The sequence below is a fragment of the Equus przewalskii genome, chromosome X (genome assembly GCF_037783145.1).
Source record: "Equus przewalskii isolate Varuska chromosome X, EquPr2, whole genome shotgun sequence".
In the NCBI taxonomy this organism is placed as follows: Eukaryota; Metazoa; Chordata; class Mammalia; order Perissodactyla; family Equidae; genus Equus; species Equus przewalskii.
In genome coordinates, this window is record NC_091863.1 from 54,921,983 (window position 1) to 54,947,153 (window position 25,171).

A 25,171-nucleotide genomic window follows, 5' to 3' on the forward strand; every position below is an offset into this window, starting at 1 on the left:
TTCAGATCATCCCCCCAGTTTACCTTCCACCCCCTAAATCTCTCAATTCTAATTGGATTGCTACCCTGTCTTCCCCTCTCCAATCTGACAACATATGAAGGTTTGGGTCCTTAGTCTCTTAAGAAGGGTAGCTTACCGCCTCGGCTAGATGTTGTAGCTTCTTTACCAATTTACTCCGTGGAGGATATACCACTGGGATTGGAAAGGGGCCAATAGGCCAGAGGAAAAATTAATGAAACCTGATTCTCCTTCCACCCATCACACATGCTGGGGTTTGAACAAGCTTCGGGGTGGAGGAGGTGACAGACTGCCTACCCTTTTTGCCATCTTGTGTGGTCCCCATTGTGCACCCAGCGGTATCCTAGACAGAGAACTTCCCTGAGAGTCTCATTTCCGGGATGAAAAGTTGCCTTCCATTGAGAAGTGTCACCATCAAATAGGTGGTGGAAGGATGGTGTGGTTCTGGGAGGAAGAGACCAGTGAAAGGAAGCATCCTTTTCTCTCTCTGATCTGTTTTTGGAACTGCTTGTTTTCACACAACCCACCTTAGCAAGACCCAGGATGACTAGTGCTTGCTCTCATTGTACAGTAGAGAAAACTCAAAGCTGTTGTTCCAGTCACATGTAGAACAGTGGCAGGGCCATTCTCAGCCCTCTTGCCTTCAGGTTTGGGGCCCTAGATCTAAGGCTATCCAGGAGAGCCAACTAGTTTACTACATTGGAGTCTTCTGGTGTGCCCAGCTGGGGCTGGAAGAGGACCAGCCCCAGGTTTGTGGGTGGCTGGTACAGGATGACTTGACAACTTCAAGATAACATCCAGGCCATAGTTGCCTATATCACTGGAAGTGTCAGGTGTGCTGGTAAAACCAGGAGCACCAAATCAATACCCAAGTTATAAAAAATAAAAAAATAATAAAATCCCTCTTTGAAGTCCACAAAACCCTTGCTCGTATGGGACTTACCAAGTTTAAGAGTTGTGTGCACAAAGAATGGAACTCCCCAACAGGGTAAAGGCAGAGCTGACTGAAGCTTTCTTCTGACCTTTTCTGTCCTGACATCCACATTCTGAGGAGCTACATGGGTAGAGACTTGGCTGGGATAAGGGAGACTCAGAGGGGCTTGGGGTGGGGGGCTAAACAAACTGGACAGGTGTACTACATACAGAAACGCAAGACACAAGGACGGCTGGGTCTGGGGTGGAGAGACTGAAATGGTTGGACAGCTGACATGCTGACTGTCTGAGTCTGACGTGCCCCAGCAGAAGCAGCAGAAAGGAACAGCATTGACCTTTGGGAGAGTGACAGGATGAGGGCAAAATGCCCCCTCCCCCTGCCCGCTGGCCCGCCTCACTGGTTGCCGCTTGAGTAGTGGTGGTGCTGAGGAGAGGTAGGGATGCTGAGTGAGGCGGAGGCGTGTCTTTACGGAGCATGACCGGAGGCTCCTGAAGGCAGTGCCTCAGTTTCTCCCTTTGTTTCAAGGTCTCAAGCTTTGCAGGTAAAGTTGGGACTAGCTGCTCTGGACCACCTGTCTGTGACTGGAGGGGTGTGTGTACGTGAGAGAGGGAGAGAAAGCCTGGGCAGAGCGTGCTTGAGCATGGGAGGAATTGGGCCATGCCCCAGGACTTGAGCCATCTCTGGCACAAAAGGAGTTAATGGCAGGGACCGCGCCCCCCCCCCCCCACCCTGTGTCCGGGCACGCGCAGCGCGCCCCCTCGGTGCGCGGGCACAGCAGCCAGGCTGCCGGAGAGCAGATCTCGGGGATTCGGGTGCGGAGCCCTTGGCCTGGAGGCGATATGGGTGGTCCACGGCCCGCTTCAGTCGCTCGCTACAGCCTGGGGAACAGGTGAGGCCGCCTGCCCCGGTCTCTCATCCTCTAGCTGTCCATACCTTGCCCAGATCCTATCCCCTCCCAATCCCAGGCTCCTCCACTCCCCAGCCAGTGCTCCCCAGCCTGCTCAACCCCATGTTCTCCATCGGCACCCCTGACCCCCCGGTCCTCCCCCGCTTCCCTTCTCTCCTCCACCTCCTCCCTGAATCCCGCATCTCTATCATCCTCCTGCCTATGGTCCCTCTATTTCCACAGCCCGGCCGGCATGCCCATCAAAATACCCCTACCAAGGGCCCCCAGCCCCATTCCTGTATTGCACATTGCCAGTCCCCCCTCCCCCGCAGTGCAGCCCCATCTCTCTTCCATTATAGCATCTCACAGCCAGGCTCCCTCCCCCACTCTCTGCAAGCCCCCCCCCTCCAATGGAGGCCTTTATCCTATCCTCCCCCATTCCAATGCAGCTCCGTCCCCCAATACCGTTCGGAACCCGCGTAGCCCCCAATACTGCAGTTCTCAATACCAGTCCATTCCTGCACAATGCCCCTCGCCCAATACTGCTCCAGCCCAGAAAGTACCCCCAGATGCCATTCTGATTCCCAGCATTGCCGCCTCCCCCTGTCTTCTCCCAAATTGCAAGTTGGACCAGGATGGAGATCTCAGCCTTGGGGACTCATAGTGGGTCTTAGGGTACAGAGGGCGTTTGGGGGTCGGTCGATTTGTCTAGGTGTTCACAGGGGAGGCGCATTTGGCGCCGAAGGGTTACTGGAGAGGGATGCATCCCGAAAGGGTTAATGGAATTTGTGGGGAGGGGCGGCACCGAGGGGGTTAATGGTGGGTGGGGGGGGGGGTTGCTGGCGGGGAAGCCGTGTGAATGAGCGGTCTGTGCCCCGGAGTTGCCATGGAGACGGTGAATGGGGGGATTGTGTGAACTCAGCTGCGGACTATCCCCCCCATACACACACACACACCCACTCCCTCCTGCCCCACCTCCCTACTCCTACCCCTTCCTTTCCCTTCCCTTTCTCCCCTCCACCCGGGTGCATTCTGGGCAGTGTCTGGGATCTAACCCCTCATACTTTGCTCCCCATTTCCTCTGAGCCCCCACCCCTTTAGTCTCTGCCCGCCCTCCCTCCTCCTCCCTTTTCTTCCTCTTCCCTCTTTCCTCTCTCTCTCTCTCTCTCTATTTCTCTCTCACACATACACACACACACACACACACACACACACACACACACACTTCTCATTCCCCTCTCATGGTGGCCGATTGCCGGGCGTTCCCAATCTCCCTCCCCCACCCCTTCAGCCAGTTCTTAAAGGAGCAGGCCTGCAATCTTGGAAGGCGGGAGAAATGGGGGAAAACCAAATTCTGTGTGTGTGTGTCCATGCAGGCGTGTCTGTGTGTGCCTGCGTACATGTGTTGACGGTATAACTGTGTGTCAGAAAACCTGTGTGTCTTGAGTGTGTTGCTATTTCTGTTTCTGTCTCCACCTATGTGTCACCGTTATGCTGCATGTGTCTCTGGATATTTACCTATGCGGCGTGTCTGATTATATTTCAGTAAGTCTCTGTGTGTCTCTGAATGTCTCTCTCTGTGAGTCTCTGACTCTGTGAGGCTCTCTGACTCAGAATGTGGGACTATATGAGGGGATCTCTGTGGGTTTGGAATGTATGTCTCTGGGAGTGAGTATCTCAGTGTCTGTGATCCTGGCTTGGTCTCTCTCACTCCCTCTTTGAGTCTTTGTGAGTTTATTTCTATGAGTCTCTGAGTGTGTGTCCCCTGCACTCCGTTATTTATTTTACACTGGCTGAGCATTGACAATGCCTAGGGTGCTAGGCAGAACGGTTTCTGCCTCGGTCCTGGCACTCCGTGAGAATTAGAGGGAGCCCAGCCGATGGAAAGGACCAAGGCTTAAGGAATGGGGAGCATTGAGGGCTGAGAAGAAATGTACAGGAGGGGCCCAGGAGGGTCTGTGGACTCTGTGTATGGCTGTCCTGCCCCCTGCCCTGCCTGAGGACGAGAGGGTCTCTCTGTGGGACCCTTTGCCTATCTGCTGCTTTCCCTTCTATGCCTTAGAGTCCCAGAGTGAGGGTACCAATCTCACCCTCTCCTGATGTGGAGGTGCCTGTGTGGGGCTACCAGGTCCAGGCGGCCAGAGAGTCAGTGTCCACACGGCATGCCCAGAGACCGGAGCTCCATTTCCAGTTCTCCCCACCCCCTGCTACCACATGCTACTCTGGCTCCAGCTGACCCCGATGAGCTCCACTGGCTAAGGAGTTAGAGTTGGGGACTGGGAACTTGCAGTGGCAACAACTGTCACTCTGTCAATCCCCGTGGATTTTCCAACAATGGCTAGGCACATAGAATGGTTCTGACTGGCAGTGGAGATCATCCATGGGTCCCTGGAACTCTGGGCATGTGAAACCTCTCCTAACTGTGGGAGAATAGCTCAAGCCCAGCAGGGCCCCAAAGACCGACTTGGTAGCCCTCTCCAGCCATCTTGGATGACGTATACTTCCCTCTTTCCACAGGCCTGTCTGGCCCTGAGGGAGTCCCCTTTCTGAAGCTGTGGTGCTTGGACGACCTGTTCTCTACGTTGCTGGGCACCTGTAGGTGTCCCTCGAGAGCTCAGTTTTGAGGTTCAAGTCAGTGTGGCCATGAAGGGGCTGCCTGTTGGGCTGATGCTGTGACCCTGGAGTCTGCCTTTCCTGCCAGTCCCCCTGCCCGGAACATGTGGCTGCGGCTTGGCCCGCCCTCGCTGTCCCTGAGCCCCAAGCCCACAGTTGGCCAGAGCCTGTGCCTCACCCTGTGGTTCCTCAGCTTGGTGCTGAAGGCCAGTACCCAGGCCCCGGCACCCACAGTCAATACTCACTTTGGGAAGCTAAGGGGTGCACGGGTACCATTGCCCAGTGAGATCCTGGGGCCTGTGGACCAATACCTGGGGGTGCCCTACGCAGCTCCCCCAATCGGCGAGAAACGTTTCCTGCCCCCTGAACCACCCCCATCCTGGTCTGGCATCCGGAACGCCACACACTTTCCCCCAGTGTGCCCCCAGAACATCCACACAGCTGTGCCCGAAGTCATGCTGCCCGTCTGGTTCACTGCCAACTTGGATATCGTCGCTACTTACATCCAGGAACCCAACGAAGACTGCCTCTACCTGAACGTCTACGTGCCCACGGAGGATGGTGAGTGCTGCGGCCAGGCACTGCGCCCTCCCTGCCTCCCACCCGCCCTGTTGTGTTTGTGGCTTGCATGTAGTTGTGTGCCCTGCAGCATGCATCTGTCTGTCTGTGAAAACGCTTCTAACCATCACTCTGCTTGGCCTCCCCCTTCCTCTTCCCTGTTCTTCCCTCTCCCAGCATTGTCTGAGCTCCCATGTGTGAGTGACACTGTTGCCAGGAGGGGCCTGGCCAGGCCTGAAAGCTCTGACAGGTCTAGGGCCAGAGTGCTGGATGGGGCTTCCCTGGGGGAGTATGGGCCACTGCTGGCAGCTGCCCGCGGGAGGATGCTGGCTCCACCAGGCCCCCCTGTTGCCATTCCACCTGCTTTGAAAGGTGGTAGGTGTGTGTGGCCAAGGGAGCTGGGTGTGCGTGGGGGGCGGGGGACAAGCCTGGTGGGCATTACTTAGGTGCCTCCTCTTTCACTAGCTGATGCCTCCTCCCGCGGGGGTCATACTAAGGTAAGTGACAGAAACAAGGAGATGGTGGGACAGGCTCTCTGCCATGTGCTGCCTGCAGAGCAGCTCTTGGGGCCTGGGAGGGTGGGGGGTGCATGCCCCTGGGCAGAGGCCTCCTGTTATTTTTTAGTTTTTTATTCATTTTACAGTAAAGCGGATTTCCAAGGAATGCGCCCGAAAGCCCAACAAGAAAATTTGTAGGAAAGGAGGTAGGTAGCGAGCCGGCGGGGAGGGAGAGAGAGAGAGAGGGAGGGCTGCCTGCCCACCTGCCCTTGCCCCTGAGGACCCAGCCTTCCTTCAAGTAGCACAGGCTCAGGGGGCGGTCGGTGAGCAGACACAAGCTCCACCTCATCCAAGGGCCCTGGCTGCTTTTCAGGGAGGATTTGGTGGCCTAAGGCAGGTTCAGAGCAGAAGCAGCAACCCCATTTCTTCCAGTCTTCCCAGCCCCAAATTCCGCCCTAAAACGTGTGCCAAAGACAGAGCCACCTCAGGAGTAACTTGAGGCAGCCAAGATGGAACCGGAGGCTCTGCCCTTTTCCTGGTGGGGGAGCCACCAGCTCGTCCCACCATGCTCTTTCCTGGGGTGAAAGTCTAGACTCAACTCTCAGGCCCTGAAGCTTAGACCAAAGTAGTCCTGCCACCCTGCCCACCACCTCTGGCCAGAGCATAGCTGAGTGACCCAGCCTAGTTTGGTGGCAGACCTTGGCGGTCTCCAGGAACTCTGGACTCTAAATGAGACACGAGATCCTGGATTATAAATTTACCCTCTTGCTGGGAAGAATTTGTTACCCCTGTATAATAATTCTTCCTGTTCTAATACCACTTTATATTTTCTGCGAAGCGCTTTCATACTTGCCTCATAAAATCCTCCCCACACATCTGGAAGCTCACAAGGCAGGAGTCGGTATCTCAGTTTTATGGATGAGGAAACAGGCCCAGGGGAGTGACTTGCTGATGCTCAAGGCCCCATCACTGGTCTGTGGTAGAGCTGGGACCAAAACGTGGGTCTCTTGACCCTCAGGGCAGTGTTCTTTCCACTGTAGCACGCGAAGCAACTCCCATCTGGTCATTCCCACCTCCCGAACTCTGGGAAAAAAAATGCTGAAATTTGGATGGGTTGGGCCCAACTGGAAACAGTAACAGCCTAAGGAACAGGTGGAAGATCACAGCCTGATCCCCACAACCCTTTGGCAAGCTTGGAGTTTGTTTTCCTTTGAAATCCTAGGTCAGGGTTCCCCAGAGAGGGCTGGTTGGGATTCCTGGGACCGGATGCTCCCTGCTGAATAAGACTCTCTGGGGGCAGAGCCCAGGAATCCGCATGGTGAGTGTGTGTGCTGAGTGCTCTTGAGGCACGCTGAAGCACTGAGTAAGGCCCGCTGCCCTAGGGGAGGTGTTCCACCACAGTCCCACACCCAGCCCAGGACCTCGCACACAGCAGGCAATCAGTAAACACTTTTTTGCACCAATGAAGCAGCATTGTCGTGTTGCAGAAAGAGTGCAGGTCTGGGAACCACAAAGCCTGACTGAGTCCCAGCTCTGTTGCTAACTCATGGTGAGACCTCAGGCAAGTCTTTTTCTTTAAGAACCTCTGTTTTCCGCATCTGAAGATGGTAGGGGACCATTCTGGCCTTAACATTCCATCAGCCTTCAAACGGATTCAGGAAGTGGGCTTCTTAAGCCTACCTCTATGAGTTACTGACTGGGGTGGGGGGAGGGGCAGGGAGAGGAGACGACATTAACATTAACGGCTTCCTAGGAGGAATGATCTCCCCAGGGCGCCAGTAAGAGCCTAGGGCAGTTCAGTCCTGTCCTGAGAGTCTGGTTAGAGAGCTGACTGGAGGCTCCACCCAAATATAAGCATTTACCAATCAGGATTGTTGACTACGGGCAAGGCCATGTGCTAGGTGCTGTCGGGATGTGAAGGGATGTGAAGTAGAGGAAAGACTGAGGAATAACTAAAGGCCTGATGGCTACTTTGAAGAAGATCCTAGCCGTGTATTTAAACTCAGCTGGTTTGGCTAAGCCCCACAGGCCAAGCTGGGGAGTAGGTTCCAGAGAGTGTGGGGGAGGGCTTCGGTCATTTAGCTGTTGAAATTAGTTCCCTTCCTAGGGCCTGTTGGCCAGTCGGACTGGAGTTACAAACCCTGCCTCTTGGGGGACCCATCCCCAGAGGCCGTTGGGGTTGTGATGTGCATAGGGTAGGCAGGGCTGGCCTGGCTGAGATCCTGCTGCAGCATAGTGTCGGGATGGGGTCGGTGGTCTGGCTGGCCTGGGTGACAGGCACGGCAGCAAGGAGTTGCTCAGCAAGTGCCAAGCTGAAAGACCAAAGGCATCTGTCCCAGCAAAGGAGGAGGCCGGGACAATGCAGCAACCCAGGGACACTCCCAGAGAGGGGCAAAAGGGACGCATCTTCTGCATCAGGGCCCCTGGGAAGTAAAGAATTTCCTGGGAAAGACCTGCCCCACGCCCCCGCCTCCACCCCCATCAAGTTGGAGGGAATTCGCGTTTAGGGATGAGTGATTTCTTTTCATTTGGGGGAAATAGAGACGTGAGGATGCCCCAAGTCCCACAGGGTTTCTGAGGGCAGTACTGGTAGGCACCACTGGAGGTTCAGGAAGCCGGAGTCGGTTTCTGCCCCTCAAGCTGGCTCTTGCCCTAGTTGAAAAGGCATTTTGTAATATGAGGGCGGTTCCTGTTTTGATTAATAGCTGTAAGGGAATTCAGTCCCCAGAGCCCAGACCAGCTGAGAAAGAGGGCTATTTGCTGCCTCCAGGCTGAGAGTATCTGGTGTCATAGACAAGAGGGTAAGCCCTGGGGTGCCAGCAGAATGACCTCGGTTTCCACACGCTGACCAGCATCCGGGCAGTAGGTCCTCTTTCTCCACAGCCATTCTCAAGATGCACTTCTCGTCGCCTTAGAACAGGGAGGAGAACTGGTGCCAGCTTACCCCCAGGTCCTAAATGTCTCTCTTCTCTCCTCTAGTCTCTTCTTTTTTCTCCCTCCCTTCCCTCCCCTCCCCTCCACACTCCACCTCTTTTCTCATTTATTTTCTTCCCTTCCCTTTCCCCCATCCCAGAAAGGTAGCATGGTGCAGTGGAAAGACCATGGGCTTTGGAGTCAAGCAGACCTGGGTTTGAATCTCACCTTTAGCACTTCCTAGCTGTGTGATCTTGAGCAAGTCACTTTACCTCTCTGAACCTCAGTTTCCCCATCAGTGAAACAGGAATAGAGATAGCACCTACCTCATTGGGGTGTAAGGATCAAACAATATGGCAGAAGTAGAGTGTCTGGCACATGGTAAATATTCAGTACGTGGTAGGAGCTATTACCATTATTCCTATCTCTCTGTTTCTCTCTCTCTCTTTCTCATGTCCCTTTTTCCTTTTGCCTTTCCCCCTTTCCCTCCCTCTCTGGCTCTCTCTAGATCTCAGAGCAATGCTTGCTGCTCTCAGGCCTGGTTCCTGTGGCTGGAACCCCGTTTGCCATTAACCAGCTCAGGGGGCCCCAACGAGGAAGACCAGAGGGAAAGCTTCATCTCCCATTTTCTCCTGTGGGAATCAGGGTCAGCTGAGGCCCAGCTTGAGCCTGCCCACTGGGCCAGGGTAGCTCAGGGCTGGGGTCCTTGGTACCCGTCTCTGCCCTAATAGCTCACATCCATATCCACACATGCTGGCAGTGCCGCCTCTCACCCTCCGGGCCTGCCCTTGCTCTCCAGCTCAGCCTGCCTGTGTACACACGTGCAGTCTCTTCCACCCGGAAGAAATCCTTTCCCTCAGTGGGTCTCTGGCTCTGTGCCCCGGCCCATCTGCTGCTATCCCCTTCCTAGCTGGGAAGGTACTTGGTTGAGATGGGCTGTTGGGGACAGGGAGGCGGGGCAGGGAGGTGCAGGGAGGCCAGCACAGCAGGGGCCTGCAACACCATCATCCTGATGAAGGTCTGGGCCTCAGCCCACCCATTCCCTCAGTTCTTGCCATCCCTCCTGCCTGTCCTGGGCTCAGGCCCAGAGCTGGCTTGCTGGGCCACACTGCAGTCATGCTGTTTTTGAATTCTCTCTCTGTTTTGTTCTCTGTTCTGTGCTGTTGTGTCTCCCCGTGTCTGGTCCCCAGGATCCGGCGCTAAGAAACAGGGCGAGGACTTAGCGGATAATGACGGGGATGAAGATGAAGGTATTTGGGGGCTGCAGGGCGTGGCGGCTGGTGCATGGCACAGAGCCCCTCCCCCTCTCGATGGGGAGAAGCCCCGTCTGTCTGTCTGTCCGTCTGTTGGTGTGTTTCTGTTCCTGTACAAGGCCGTTGGGCTGTTCATCCATCTTTGGCCTGGTTGGCCACTGGGAGTTCCAGGGTGATGGACACGGCTGGCGGGAGCAGGGGACCACAAGCAGAGCCGTGGGGAGGGCATCCTCCTCGCCCTGGTCCTCCACCCTGTCCTCAGACCTACAGTAGAAGCGGGCACTGCCGGAGACAGCTTCCTCCCCCATCTTCTGTGGTTCATGGGCACCTGCTCCTACTGAGCAGCAGGGAGGGTGGAGAGAAAGCAGGGCTGAGGGAGGGTGAGGAGAGGCACAAAGGATACTGGATGGCGAGGAGGTGCCTGTGTTTCATTGAGGAGACACCTGTATTTCGCGGGGAGACTGGCTCCTGGGAGAGGGGCCCAGCAGGATGTCACTGAGGAGTGAGGCAGTGACAACCAAAGGGGCTGGAGAATAGCACCACCCAGAACCTCCCCAGCCTTCTCCCAGAAAGAGAGAGATGGCCTCAGGGCCGGGGCTGCAATAGCTTCGGGACAGAGCCAGAAAGACTGTGAGCTAAAGCAGCAGGCTGAGGCCAGGGTACCACAGCCCAGTCAGTAGAGGGCACAAGATCCTTGGGCGACGGTTGAACCAGTCTTCCTTCCTCCTTGGGAAAACAGGTTGTGTTTGCTTGGCTGCAGAGAGCATTCCCTTCTACCTCCATGCTCTGGCCCTATTCCTCCACCTCTGGAGGGGCCGAACAGCTCAGGGGGCCCACTGGTGGCTGGTAGGGCTGCGCTGGTGTGGCAGTGTTGGTCCAGCTCACAGACTGAGAGACTGCAGGTAGACGTGATCAGGCAGGAGCCTTCTCTTGACTGCCTAGCCCTGACGCCCACGCCGTGCTACCTGGGCTTGGGAGCAGTTGCTTGAAGGTTCCTCGTTGAATGGCCTCTGGGGAGGCTCCATCTTCATCTTAATGCTGACTGGGGGCAGGTTCTCTCATTCTAGTTCTGCCCCTTTCCTCTTCCCCATCCCCAGTGTTTCCAGTTAAGTCTGCCTGATGCCCGGGGAGAATGAGATAAATGAGCACATGGCTGAGAAACCATGTCGATAAGGTTCCCCCCACCCCATCTCTGCCATTCACTCCCCTTTCCCCACATCCTTCCTTGTTCTCTCCCTGTGCCACCCCTTATTCCCACCCCTCATGTCTGTGTCTGCACTGGGGGGCCAGCTGCTGCCAATGGCTGTATTTTCATGTAACTGGTCTAGTCTTGGGGGTTTCAGGGCTCCCCAGCCCCTGCTCTCTGAAGCCATGTCAGGTCCCAGGACTCCTGGGTGCCCAGGGCAGGGACTCCCTGGATCCAGGCCTTCGTCTTCCTCCTGCTCCCCATCCCAGCCACGTGGTGGTAGGGCCCAGCCACGGCCTACCTAGGCCTAGCTGTATCAGGCATGCCTGGCTGCCTTCAGCTGGGAGGCACTTGAAAGCAGAGGCTTTAAAAACATCACTGAAGTCCGACTGTCTCTGGCCGATGTTTGAGCTCCAGGCTGAGCAGCCCCATTAGTCCTGCCCTCAGAGTTGGCGGTGGTGTCCTGGCACCTGGGATAGCTTTGCTGCCCGCACCCGCCCAGGGCTGGCGGGGGTCGGGGAGGAAGGGCATCCTACCCAGCTTGTGTCTCACCCTTCTCCTTGCAGACATCCGGGACAGTGGCGCTAAGCCCGTCATGGTCTACATCCATGGAGGCTCTTACATGGAAGGGACAGGCAACATGATTGACGGCAGCGTCCTCGCCAGTTATGGCAACGTCATCGTCATCACCCTCAACTATCGGGTTGGGGTGCTAGGTATGGTTCCTTGCTAGGTGCCTAGAAGGAAGCCTGGGTTCTCAAGGAGGGAGAAAAGAATGCTGGGGGAGTTAAGAACAGACGGCCTTGGTTCTCTAGCTGGTGCTAATGACCAGAGTCAAAATGTTGTTATCCTATCACCCCTGCCCAAGTGCTGGGAGCTTCCTCATGTCCCCAGGCCGTTTCCTGGAATGTTTAGATGCCATTGGAAATTCAATTCAAACTTCACACCTTCTGTTATGTCTCAAGCCAGGTCTCTGTTAGCAGACTTTTGCTTGGCTGAATTCTGTAGGGTCCATTAATTTTCTAGTGTCCTGTCCTCATCCCCACCCACCCACCCCCACCTCCCTAAACCGCCCCCCCCAACACAGATATTCCTTCTAGCCAATCACATATCCACACACTCCCATACCCTCACATATCCACTCCCAGGAATACGATTATTTCTCACTCACTCCCCACAAGCACACACATATACCCATGCACATATAGACCCCCACATCCACCTCTACGGACCTTCTCACATATATGCACACTGCCCACACTCCATATACACTCCACACATACAGCTTCCCCCACGCACATATCCATATGCCCACATACCTCTATACACTCCACACCCGTTCCCCACATCTACACAGATTTCTCTCACCTTCCATACACACACACACACACGTTCCTATATCTCTCTCCTTCCACATCTATACCCATACACACTATGCATACCCACACTCACACTTTCTTCTACCCCATATATATACTCTACACAAAGACCCACACCCTGCACATCCACACACAAAACCCACAATATATATACTTTAAATGTACATAAATATTTCTTCCACACATACACACACACCCATATCCCCCTACACACCCCATTCCACATCCACCCCAACACCCAAATACACACATATACACCTTCCCCACATAAACACAAACCAGTATTCTCCCTCCCTACACATATATACCCATACCTAGATGTCCACACCTCCCCACCCCACACATACACAAATACTACACACACACACCCATATCCCTGCTTCCAGATCTACGTACACATCCCATTCACTATACTTATATATTTCCCCCGCATATACACACACCCATTGACCTCCTGCACATATTCCTACATGCACACATACTCACACACACGTACATATTCCTCCTATACATGCCCTGCATATATACATCCGATACATACAGATGTACATATTCCGCCACCCTACCCCACAAAAACATACACATCCATATACCCACACCTGGCCTTCCATATCTGTACATGCACACACACCTCTACCCACCCCCACGCTCGTGCACGTCCCACACTTACTATATACACACATACACATTTCTTCTACTCTCTTCACGCATACATCCCCACACACTCCTACCCCGTTAGTACACAAATATACTCCCACACATACACACTTATTTCCCAAACGCCTCCTCGTACACACCCATGTGCCCTGCCCCTCGCATACTTTGTTGCCCACACACTTGTTTCAGTGATTTAGCCTGCCCCTCTACCCTGTACCTTCCTTGGTGACTGTTAATGCTTATCTGTGGCCAAGGACTTGAGGTGAACAAGAGCCTCAGAGAGGGTGACTCAGCACACAGGGCCTCACTGCCTTTCAGATGCTCGCCCCAGCCTCAGAGGGCGCCTGCAGCCCCCCATCCCTGGAGTGGCATGAAGAAGCCACCTTCTTGCCTGGAGGGCTCGTGTGCTCAGAGGTCTGTGGGGGTCTAGGCTGTTTGCCAGGCCTGTCGGCCTGGGTGCTGCACCAGCAATTAGGCACGGTTTACTCCATGGCCGGCAGGCTCACAGGACATTATTCTAATTTGCTTTTGAGTATATTGCTTTGCCAGTTCTAATCCCAGAGGCCCTGGTGTTGTGTTTCACTTCTGGGTGCAGTAATGTACACAGAAAGGCCATGTCCTCTTGACTTACCCTTGATACTGTGTGGGATAGCAAGATATCTTTTTGGGGATCAGATTGGAGAAAGGCTATTTCCTGAAAAAGGTGGAGCCTATGTCCCCTTCAGTGGCATCTGGATACTGGGTTCGAAGCATGCATGGCATCTCCCTGGTCTCTCAGCAGTCTGGTGGGCTTTGGTTTCATGGTTCTGCTGCTGCTCCTCTGTCCTTCTGAGTTGCCCTAGCCATCACAGCAAGGCTCTTGTAAGCTGTTCTGTCCTGTTGAGAAAGGGGATCTGAGTCTCTGACAGTAAAAATGGTACCATGGAGGTGGCTGTAAACCCCCACACAGTTCCTGAAAAGTGATGAATATACAAATGTAATCACACACAGATATGCAGGCACACATACGTGGTAGGTGAAGGCCAAAAGTAATTTTGTGACTTTATTTTCTTAGTGAGAGTGATAGAAAGTATTCAACTCAGCTGCTTTTAAAAGTTATAAACACAAAGCTCCATTCTACCAGGTCTTTTTGGAAAGCACAGAGAATACTAAGGATACGCTTCAGTTCCAGATTATTGGACCAGCTAGGGGTGAAGGAAAAGAGAGAGTGGAGGAGCAGGGAAAAGAGGGGAGAAAGCGAGGAAGAGAAGAGGCTGGGGAGAGCAAAGAGGACCAGAGTGCGGCAGAGAAAGGAGGCAGAAGGGGAGACTCGCAGGACTTGAAGTGTCGGTTGAGAGCTGCGGGCTGCATAGAAGGCTGTTGCCGGTGAGCGCTGCCTGTGATACCCTGACGTGCCGACTGCTTCACAAGCCTTCAACTGCCCCGGTCCTTAAGCTTCCGTGTCAGAAGTTCTTAACGTTTTGTGGAGTCTTGGACCCCTTTGAGATTCTGATGAAAGCTCTGGACTCTCCTCCAGAAAAGTGCACGCACGCACACACGCACACACACACACTTAGAGATGTGATTTCGTTGGTTCTATTGAAGCTCATCTGTGAAACTCAGGTTAAGAAGCCCCACTTGACGGCCTCCTCTCATTCGGATGACCAGAACAGCACATCTTAGGGCAGAAATATTATTCTTTGGGCTTAAGCTTTTAATGATCAAAATATTATAAGAAGGAGTCACAAACTGAGATTTGGTCAGGAGTTCTCCACCGCTTCCTGTGTGCCCTTCACTGCTTGCTCTGGAGCACAAATGTAATCAATAAGCCACTGATTGGATTCTGGGTCCATACAAGATGTTTTTGTCTCTTGGTGCCAGATGTAGAACGTGGGTTTTCCCCAGAAGCTTGGGGATTTCGCTGTGTAGCTGAGGCTTTGTTGTTTGGCCTCCCAAAGCCTCCCAGAAGAGGCGGTCGGTTTTGGACCTCAGTTATATGCATTCATTCACCCTCCCTCCCGTCAGCTTCTCTGGAGCACTGAGCCCAAACAGACGGTTCACTCAAAGGTGCTTCTTTAGACATCTTGGGTGATTCCGTGTGTTTGGAGAATGTCACAGGCTAGTCCATGGATCCCGTCTAAGGCAGAAGGGTAGGTCTTATTTGAGAAGCCCCAACTAGGCTTGAGGCCAACAAAAGAAAGGGACCCCAGCAGGATATAGGATGTAGATATCCCCAGGGCTGAGGAAGTAGGGGCTTGCCAAGTTTAATTCTGGGTTCCAGGATTTAATCCTATGTCCTTGCTCAGGTACCCTTCAGGCAGACTGAAAACCTGGTAAATGTCAAGCCTTGAGTGACACAGATACCTGGTTTTGATACAATATACGAGATTCCCCCGTCTTCTGTTGACAAGCAGCTTACCATGTACTGCAGTATAAACTTGGGCCCAGGGAGACTGGCTCCGATTTATTCTGACAGTTTATGGAGTTTGTATTTCGGCCCTCATTCTCGTGTGGTTTCTGTGAGTGGCTGAGTTACTGGGGAACTAGCAGTGAGTGACTGCTTGCCCAGATTTCCAGGTTTCGTGAGCTTTCGTGGTCGGTCACGTTTGCTGTATCTTCCACCTGAGCCTGTTGGATATAGCGCTTTAAGCAGGACTCTCATAGTAGGGATGGTTGACATGGCATCATCCATAGGCTTCAGTGCCTCTTATCCTGAGGTTTGTGGGATGTGAGGGAGCAGAGAGTGATGGTCGAATCCTCCACCCAGCCCTTTCAGGCCTTTGTTTCTAACTCAGGAAATCGGTCCATGTTGGAGAAATCTACTTTACTACATCTAAATGCAGGCTTTTTCTGCTGATTAAGACAGACGTGTTTGACACGTTTCACTGAATGATACCTTAGCAAAGGCTGAAGCCAAGTCTGCTATTGCCTAAATGAAAGGAAAAGAGAATATGGGGAAAGGCGAGAGGAGGGAGGGAGGGCAGGTAGGCTAAGAGAAACACATAGTGGTTTGGGTTTTTTTGCCCCAGGGTCTCAGGGCTCGGACAGCTGGGTTGGATCTTGGTCGGCATACTTCTTAAGGCTTGCAGGAGCAGCTTCAGTTTGTGAATGGGCCAGGCAAAGGAGAAGCTGCTTCCTTGTCTAGAGGAACAAGGGCTCCTCCGTTCATCCTCATTCGGGCTTTCTCTAATTCCTTCTCATTTCCTCCTCGGGAACCTGGGGCTAAAGAGAGCTTGTGACCAGGTCCTGAGAGGAATAACTAAGTACTTTACATACTTAATTGTACCAAAGGTAAATTAATAACACACTTGAAGAGGGTGAGCTGAGCTCTTTTGCAGAAGCTAGAAACAGGAGGACTCGAGAAAGACAGTGATGAGGTCGTGTGCCTGCTCGAATCTATTTGAATTCAGCTTCTGCCCATGACCTGCCAGGACCGCCAGCTCTCTCTGTGAGCTGAGGGAGCCTCCTCAAACATGGCCTGTCACAAAGTTGACCCCAGGTGCTGCAAATGAACTTTAACTGTGGAGTCAAAAAATACTGATCCAGGTATGGGTTTCCAGTGTGTACGAGCACCACCACTACCCACCTGAAAAGGAAGCCCTCCGACAGCCTAGGGCAGGAGAAGATAGAGCTTTCCAAGGAGCCTAAGGATCAGGGAAGAGAGATGAAATGAGGCAGCAGGATCAGTCTAAAATGGAAGCAGGGTCGGGGGGAATATAGGACATCTCTGTGGGATAGCCAGCAGGTGGGCAGGAAGGTGGTCTCCATGGCAACAAGTCTCCACAGCAGCAAATCCCAGCAGGTGGGTGGGAAGGTAGTCTCCATGGTGACATGTCTCCTCAGCAGCAAATCCCAGTGGGTGGGCGGGAAGACCTGTTTCTGTGGTAACACACTGCGCTGACTTCCCCCTTTCTCCACCAGACGAAAAAGATGGTCTAACCCAGTGGTTTTCCAACTTTAGCAGGCATCAGAATCACCTGGAGAGCTTGTTAAAAACAGATTGCTGGGCCCTGTCCCCAGAGCTTCTGCTTCATTAGGTCTTGGAGGAAGAGAAATAAGGACCTGCCCTGAGAATGAGGGGAAGGGGCATCCGAGGCCCTGGAAAGAAGTGGAGATGGATGAACTCATACAGGAAGGACAAGGAGAGCTTAGGGATTGTTGCCTCTTGGCATCTTCACTTCCTTCGGAGAGAGGAGGAAGGGGAAAGAAAAGTAACTATAGATTTACAGTGTGCTGAGCATATTAGAGATGCTTATGTTCATTTTATCCTTGTTATAACACTTTGAAGTATTTTAATCTCCATTTTACAGAAGAAGAAACAATATAGCCCAGAGATTTTAAATAACTTGCCCCAGGCTACACAGCTAGTAAGTGGTGGAGCCAGGACTCGAACCAAGGACTCTCTGACTCCAGGGTTGCTCTTTCTCCTCTATTTTACCAGGTGCTAGGGTCATGTCCCAGACAGTACATCTGGGCAGAGGCTGCTGGGTCCTGGCCATTTCAGTTCCTGCAATTTAAGTCTCCCAACTGGAGGTATCCCCTTTGAAGGGTCTAGAGACTCCTCCTTCCAAACTGGAGAATGAGTGGGAGGCAGGGAGCTGACCCTTCCTGTGTGGATGGTGCTGGACCTTGTCGAAAGGAGCAGTGGTTTACGCTAGCTAGGTGGAAAGACCTACCCTGCATGCTCATTCTCTGCCCTCATGCCCCCGACTCCTGTCTGCCTTCACAACCCAGATTCTCCGTTCTTCCGCCTTCACTGTCCTCACGCCCCTTGTTGAATCCAGGTTTCCTGAGCACTGGAGATCAGGCTGCCAAGGGCAACTATGGGCTCCTTGACCAAATCCAGGCCCTCCGCTGGGTGAGCGAGAATATTGCCTTCTTTGGTGGCGATCCCCGCCGTATTACCGTCTTTGGCTCGGGCATTGGTGCATCCTGTGTCAGCCTCCTCACGTTGTCGCATCACTCTGAGGGTGAGTAGCTCTTGGGGCAAAACATGAGCTAGCAGAGTGCTGGCTGCCCACCCTGAGCCTCAGGCTCTCGAGGGCTCGCTCAGCTCCGTGCCCCAGGAACACCCAGGGGACTCAGCCACCCCTCTTCTACCGGCTCAGTCTCCCTTTGGGGAGAAGCGGAAGGGAATGTTTCTCTAGGGGAAGAAGTAATTCTCCCAATGTGAGAGAGCGGAGCAGAGAATCCCATTTACATCTTGAGAACGTAGGCTTCTCCTTCGGATGTGGGAATCTTATTTGGGGGAGTGGGAGCAGAATGCCTCTCTCTGCAGGGGTGATGGTTCCTTTGGGGCGGGGGGAAATCTTTCTGTCTGGGAAGGACACACAACTTCGGGGTAGTGAGCTAGGGTGGAAATTAGTTTTTAGGTGTAAGAAACACTCGTTCTCTGCCTTTCTCGCTGAAGAACAAGTCTGTACAAGAGAACTGTCCCTGAGGGGGAAGATGGGTCGAAGTGAGCATCATTACCCTGCGGGGTGGGCTTTTTCTGCGGGCAGTGATCTGTTATCTGACTCCAGACGTCCTCCTGGGCTGTACCCGCCCTGAAGGGAGACTCATCTTTAGCCTGAAGGAAAGCCTGTCTCCTTGCTGTGGGTCCCTCTGCCAGTGACTCTTCCAAGGGGCCCGAATAAGCCCTTTTTTGCTCAGCAGGAAACGTTCTCTTTACCTCTGGACTACAGAGCACATTCTATCTCTGAGAGGCAAAGGTGAACTTCTCACAAACAAGAGATCTTCCTGAAATAGCTGCCCTTCTCTGGAGTAAGGAAATCTGTGAGAGAGGACATGGTTTTTCATTGCAATCCACCTCGTGAGCTGGTGATATCCTCACAGGAAGACTTTCAGTCTCTCTTGGAAGAAGGCCTGTCTCTCTGAGAGAGAAAGGTCACCTTCTCTGACATAGAGATGCTGTCTCTCTCCCTCCAGGGACTGCCTTGGTGAGGGGAGACTAAGGTGGGGTGCCCACCGTAGAATGTGTTTCTAGGTGACAGTAATGGGAACAGGAATCCCTTTTTCCACAAAGGAGGATAAAGTACTGGTTGTGAGGGTGCTTCTGTGTGAAAAGAGGGACAGTGCCTCCTGCCTGGGGACGATTTCCCTGGGAGGAGAGGGCCTTTCTTGGACAGGTGCTAGACTCTCATTGGGAGCCTATGTCCCTGGAGGCCTGGCTGCTTTAAAGATTTGTTCTCTCTGTCTTTCTGTAATTAATTCATGGAGAATAATCTTTCGAAAAGTGAGGCTCTCTAAGTAGTAATCTATATTTCCCTTCCTCTCTTTCTGCCCGTGCAAACTGTCTTTTTCTTAGAGGAATGGAACTGTGTGCCTGAGGGCCAGATTCTCCCCTCCTTGGGAAGGTTACAGCCAGGGAGAGAATGAGACCCTTTTTTGCCTCGTTGCGGGGGAGAATCATCCACGTTTTTAGTTTGGGGGACTGGCTCCCTCTTATAAGGCTAAGGGAAAATCTGGATCCGAGGCATCAGTAGTTTCAGGCAAAGGAAAGCCTCTGTGGAGACTACAGATGGGGAAGGCACGTTCCCTGGAGACTTTCAGACCCCAAGGCCTTTGCCCTCGGGAATCCTTCCCCAAACTCCCAGAATGTGAGGCTCTCTCCTGCCTGCATTTCTCATCTCTCATGAAAAAGACCCCTTTGTGGTGGAAGCGCGAGCTCCCTGGTGGTGTGCTGGCACAGAGCTGGGCCCAGCTGGGCAGGAAGCAAGAGGGGAAGACAAGGAGAGATAAAGAGAGGGAGCATAAGGAAGCTGATGTCTGGGACCCAAGGGGTTAATTCTTCCTGCCATTTACTTAACCCCCAAGTTACCAACCATCACCCCCGAACAAGGAGGCAGGCAGCAGGCAGGGGACCAGTCAGAGAAGGGGCCCCACAACCCCTCCTTTGGTTCTAACCCACCGTCCCAGCCAAAAGGATTGTTTCTCCTTCCCAGCCCATTCAACCCACAGGGCAGCCTCAGTAACAAAAGAATGAGGAGGTATTTAGTGTGTCCCTCAGGTACAGGCAAGGGGGGCCTAGGCTGTGGGTGACATGACAGATCTGACCTGGTGCTGCCCATCTTCCGTAGGGCTTTTCCAGAGGGCCATCATCCAAAGTGGTTCTGCTCTGTCCAGTTGGGCTGTGAACTACCAACCAGTGAAGTACACCAGCCTGCTGGCAGACAAGGTGGGCTGTAACGTGCTAGACACAGTGGATATGGTAGACTGTCTTCGGCAAAAGAGTGCCAAGGAGCTGGTAGAGCAAGACATCCAGCCAGCCCGCTACCATGTGGCCTTCGGCCCTGTGATTGACGGTGATGTCATTCCTGATGACCCTGAGATTCTCATGGAACAGGGTGAGTTCCTCAACTATGACATCATGCTAGGTGTCAACCAGGGTGAGGGGCTCAAGTTTGTGGAAGGGGTGGTAGACCCTGAGGATGGTGTCTCTGGCACTGACTTTGACTACTCCGTCTCCAACTTTGTGGACAACCTGTATGGCTATCCTGAGGGTAAGGACACCCTGCGGGAGACCATCAAATTCATGTACACAGACTGGGCAGACCGTGACAACCCTGAGACCCGCCGTAAAACACTGGTGGCACTCTTCACCGACCACCAGTGGGTGGAGCCTTCGGTGGTGACAGCTGATCTGCATGCCCGCTATGGCTCACCTACCTACTTCTACGCCTTCTACCATCACTGCCAGAGCCTCATGAAGCCTGCCTGGTCAGATGCAGCTCATGGGGACGAAGTACCCTACGTTTTCGGCGTCCCTATGGTAGGCCCCACTGACCTCTTCCCCTGCAACTTCTCCAAGAATGACGTTATGCTCAGTGCTGTCGTCATGACCTACTGGACCAACTTTGCCAAGACCGGGTAAGAAGAAAGTGGGGTTTTTCTTCTTTGGGACCCCAGCTTGCCCTCCCCTCTGCTTCTCTATCTAAACTTCTTCCATCATCTCCCTTCCTAAGATATTCCCCAAATCTTGCTTGGTAACCCTTCACCCCATTCCCTACTTCCCCCTTTCGAGTCTTTCATGCCATTTCCTTCCCTCAAAAATTTTGTTGAGGCTCAGAACTTGGTTGGCCTTAGGGCTCAGCAGGAATGAGAGATAACTGGCAGAACTATGGAATTCAAGGTTAGATGGTCTGAGGCCTTGTGAAGTAGGAATAAAGTGCTTTCAGAAAGAGCCTTTAAAGGGCTCTTGGAGAAACTGGGCAGCTGAAAAGATTAATGGATACACAGTGGCATGTGGGAAGAAAAAGCGTCTCCAGCGTGATCTTACAGGACGGGCACAGGGAAGGGTGAGACAGTTTCTATGATGCCGTGGGCAGTAGAAGTTCGGGGCCTGGGGAAGAGTTGGGACATGGACAGAAGGAGGGACCTTGAAAAAGATGAAAATGCCGGGAAGTTTTGGACTGGGGAAGAGGTTTAGGGGTGGGTGTGAGAGGAAGAATGCTGGGCCCTTTCCTCATCTAGGTAGAGTGTTGACCCCAGGTTTTCATGTGGTATTTCAGGGATCCCAACAAGCCGGTCCCCCAGGACACCAAGTTCATTCACACCAAGGCCAACCGCTTTGAGGAAGTGGCCTGGTCCAAATATAATCCCCGAGACCAGCTCTACCTTCACATCGGGCTGAAACCGAGGGTCCGCGATCATTACCGGGCCACTAAGGTGGCCTTTTGGAAGCACCTGGTGCCCCACCTATACAACCTGCATGACATGTTCCACTATACGTCCACAACCACCAAAGTGCCGCCCCCGGATACCACCCACAGCTCCCACATCACCCGCAGGCCCAACGGCAAGACCTGGAGCACCAAGCGGCCAGCTATCTCCCCTGCCTACAGCAACGAGAACGCCCAAGGGTCCTGGAACGGGGACCAGGATGCAGGGCCACTCCTGGTGGAGAACCCTCGTGACTACTCCACTGAATTAAGTGTCACCATCGCCGTAGGGGCCTCCCTCCTGTTCCTTAACGTTCTGGCCTTTGCTGCCCTCTACTACCGTAAGGACAAACGGCGTCAGGAGCCCCTGCGGCAGCCTAGCCCTCAGAGGGGAACCGGGGCCCCTGAATTGGGAGCTGCTCCTGAGGAGGAGCTAGCAGCATTGCAGCTGGGCCCCACCCATCATGAGTGTGAGGCCGGTCCCCCCCATGACACACTGCGCCTCACTGCATTGCCCGACTACACGCTGACCCTGAGGCGCTCCCCTGATGACATCCCACTCATGACCCCCAACACCATCACTATGATTCCCAACTCCCTGGTGGGGCTGCAGACATTGCACCCCTATAACACCTTTGCCACAGGGTTCAACAGTACTGGGCTGCCCCACTCACACTCCACTACCCGGGTATAGCTCCAGCCCTGAGCACAGCCTATCTCCCGGCTCCCTCCCTCCCAGATCCATGAACACATGTGTGCACTCGAGCGCGTGTACGCACACACACACAGACACACACACAGACACATACAGACGTATATGTATACGCACACACCCACACTCGACAGCAGACCCACCTGCACAAACATAGACAGATGTGGACATGCACCCGCATGTACAAGAACACAAATAAAGAAGTAAACCTGAACAAACCCTTTAAATGGGGACGCAAATGAGTCCTTGGGAAACTGAGGACCCGTGAAACAGCAGCTGAAGCCAGCTCCCTGAGCCTGACCACAGACACTCCTGGGGGCCTGAAAGCGCCAGCTGGACACCCCCTCGGTGCTCGCCTTCCGCCTCCCTTGGAACTGCACCACCGCCCAGCTCCAGACTTGGGAGTGTTAAAGAGCAGAGGAGCTCTTTCTCCCCCAGACTTGGTCTCTTTTCTGGGTCTTGTTTTTGTTGATTTTTTAAAAAAATTTTGGAACAAATGCTTCTCCAACCCATGAGTGCAAAGAGCCTCCAGAAGGGAGGGCTCCAGGCCCAGGGCTCTCTGGCTCTGGAACCCCCAGTGCTCACACAGTGCGACCAAGGAACATGACCCCCAAGAAAGAAACAGATTTGAGCAAGACCATCAGATGGAAGGAGGAAGGGGCTGCCGCTGAGTGGGGTTAGAGGGCTCTGGGGAGAACTCTCCAGCTATCTCGGCGTCCTTGTGGAGGGCTGCAGAGACCACAGGGTGACCTGCTTCCCCCAAAAGCCAGGAGCACCAACCTGGCTAGATTAGGGGACCCTAGATTTGGTGAACGAGGTTTTGTGGAGGCCATGTCACTATCGGGCCCCCCTGGGTATAATCCGGGTTCTGCCTCTCCCTTGGGGTAGTGCTATCAGAAATTCGCCCCATTTTCTTTACAGAGTCTCTTTTGTGTCTGTCATTTCTCTTTCAAAAAGGCAATGTTTTTTGTTGTTGTTGGCTTTTTTTTTTTTTTTAAAGAAAAGTTCTTAAAACACTAACGGAAACCCATGGAGTTTGTCCTTTGTAAAAATTTTAAACACAGTGTCTTGATATAAAAATAAAAAATCCAGTTAGCACTCCCAACCTGCCTCCCTTGCACAGGCCTTGTCCCAACAGACCTCCCGGCAGGGTGCCTCTGCGGGGGCCAGGAGTCGCAGCCTCCCTCCGCCTCCTGTGCCTTTAAGCTGATACAAGTCTGGGCTGCACTCTGCTGGCCCCTCGCAGGAAGGCCTCTCCAATCTATCTCAATCAGGTTGCTGTCCCCAGCCCCCCACCCCCCAACGCTCTGGGTTCCTGCGCTGAAGCCTTCTCTCAGCACCTCAGCCCTCCTAATGAAACAGCAAAAATAACACTTCCTTCTCCTCTGCGCCACTGCTGCTGCTGCTGTCGCCATTGCTGCCACCTGCTGCCGCCACTGCCACTATCACCACCACCCTGCCCTCATCCTGAACTGGGGCCTGGGAGGAGGTTTGACCTCTAACATGCTGAAATTCCTTCTCGTATCTGAATCCAGTGCAGCATCAGATATGTGGACTCCTGGCCTTGGGTGACTGACAGAGCAGGGGCCCTCTCCTCCCCGGGGTACTTGCTTCCTGTTCTGTGAATTAGACTTGGAGAAGTCACTGGGGCCCTGGGAGCAATTTCTCTCCAGGACTGCGATTAGTGGCTCCCTGTCAACCCTGGGGGACAGATTCAGTGGGGCTCCACAGAGTTAGCATTGTGGTATTTCATATTCTGATCAGTGACTTGATGGCCTGAACGAGGAGTGTGCTCATCAAGTGTGACAGTTGGGCGGGGTTGCTGACACCTCAGAAACCAGGAATAGGATTCTTCAAAGTGACCCTGACAAAATGAGGGAGATGAACCAACACAACAGGACGATGTTCAGAGGGGACAAACACAAGGTGGTACGAAGACCCAAACTGAGAACTAAGATACTAAAATGGTGCGTGGGTTCAAGAGAGAGAGGGGCAGTGATTGACGTGACACGGTGTATTTAAAAAAGAAAAAAACTGGGGGGAGGGTGTCAGGGTGGGTCACAAGTTGAATGAGTCCATGGTGTAGAACTGGTTTTCTCCCTCCCTCCATCCCTTCCTCCCTCTCACCCTCTTCTTTCTTTTCCTCCCTCTTCCCTCCCTCCCTCCCTCCCTCCTTTCCTTTCTTCTTTCCAAAACTAATGTGAATGCTAGCATATAATAACAAAAATATAGCTTGGAGTGCTGGGAAGTGATCAGAGTCCGAGTTTTAGAATTAGAAGTAACCTCAGAGTCATCTAATCCAACTCACTTGTCATTGGGGAAATGGGCCCAGAAAAGCCCAACATCACAGTTAGTGTTAGAAACAGACCTAGAATGCAGTTCAGTAAGCTACGACCCTTCCCCGGCTCCTCCACTTTGCCACTTTACCTAGCATTGGTCAGACCTTTCAAAGCATTAATGGGTCTGCCCTTGGTCAACACATCTTCAGCATGCATGGAAAAGCTGGAGAGGGTCTGAAGAAGGGCAAAAACAATGTGCCAAAGGACTAAGTTTGGAGTTTTTTTGTTAATTTAGAAAAGAGAAAGCCAATGAGGTAACGTTCAATAATTGTGGAGCACCCAGCCATGTGACAAGTGTGCTATATCATCTTCCAAAATGTAACTCCTAAGGAAGGACAGAGCCGACGAGCTGTTCTCCATCTTTTTTGAGAATGATAGAGGGAAAAAGATTGTTAGACACACGGAAGCACTGTGGAGATGATCATGGCACTTAGAACGTCCTCAGTAACAGTTGCCAAATTGTAGGAAGGGCTACTAAGGAAAGCACTGGTGTTCATCCTCCTGAAAGCAGAGGGCCGAATGACCCTTTTAGGTCAATTTAGAGTCTTTGTTGTTATGATCCTTTGATTGCTCCATCTCAGATATTA

General features: G+C 53.1%; 1 protein-coding gene and 1 long non-coding RNA gene across 4 annotated transcripts; one reads left to right on the top strand and one right to left on the bottom strand.

Moving 5' to 3' along the window:
* Positions 1-1,683: 1,683 nt before the first annotated feature.
* NLGN3 (neuroligin 3) lies at positions 1,684-23,350 on the top strand. Of its 3 annotated transcripts, XM_070604065.1 has the most exons (8): positions 1,700-1,841; positions 4,356-5,012; positions 5,653-5,712; positions 9,610-9,669; positions 11,425-11,574; positions 17,658-17,843; positions 19,953-20,742; positions 21,384-23,350. In XM_070604065.1, the coding sequence occupies exons 2-8, from the start codon at positions 4,556-4,558 to the stop codon at positions 22,225-22,227; spliced, it is 2,547 nt and encodes an 848-aa protein (XP_070460166.1). In that variant the 5' UTR covers positions 1,700-1,841; positions 4,356-4,555; the 3' UTR covers positions 22,228-23,350. The 3 variants fall into 3 exon arrangements, with proteins under 3 accessions (XP_070460168.1, XP_070460167.1, XP_070460166.1); XM_070604066.1 differs by lacking the exon at positions 5,653-5,712 and having other exon boundaries at positions 1,690-1,841; XM_070604067.1 differs by lacking the exons at positions 5,653-5,712; positions 9,610-9,669 and having other exon boundaries at positions 1,684-1,841.
* Positions 15,667-20,036, bottom strand: LOC139080977 (uncharacterized). Its single transcript, XR_011535866.1, has 3 exons — positions 19,930-20,036; positions 16,460-16,517; positions 15,667-15,802 (listed from the first exon to the last, which is right to left on the bottom strand). It is a non-coding gene; the product is annotated as an uncharacterized lncRNA (long non-coding RNA).
* Positions 23,351-25,171: the final 1,821 nt, after the last annotated feature.

What these genes read in the sequence shown, in the direction of transcription:
- NLGN3 (XM_070604065.1), top strand. Translation starts at nt 4,556, where the DNA reads ATGTGGCTGCGGCTTGGCCCGCCCTCGCTGTCCCTGAGCCCCAAGCCC. An exon ending in TGACGGGGATGAAGATGAAG is followed by an intron (nt 9,670 to 11,424) that starts GTATTTGGGGGC and finishes TTCTCCTTGCAG; the next exon opens with ACATCCGGGACAGTGGCGCT. An exon ending in GTTGTCGCATCACTCTGAGG is followed by an intron (nt 17,844 to 19,952) that starts GTGAGTAGCTCT and finishes CATCTTCCGTAG; the next exon opens with GGCTTTTCCAGAGGGCCATC.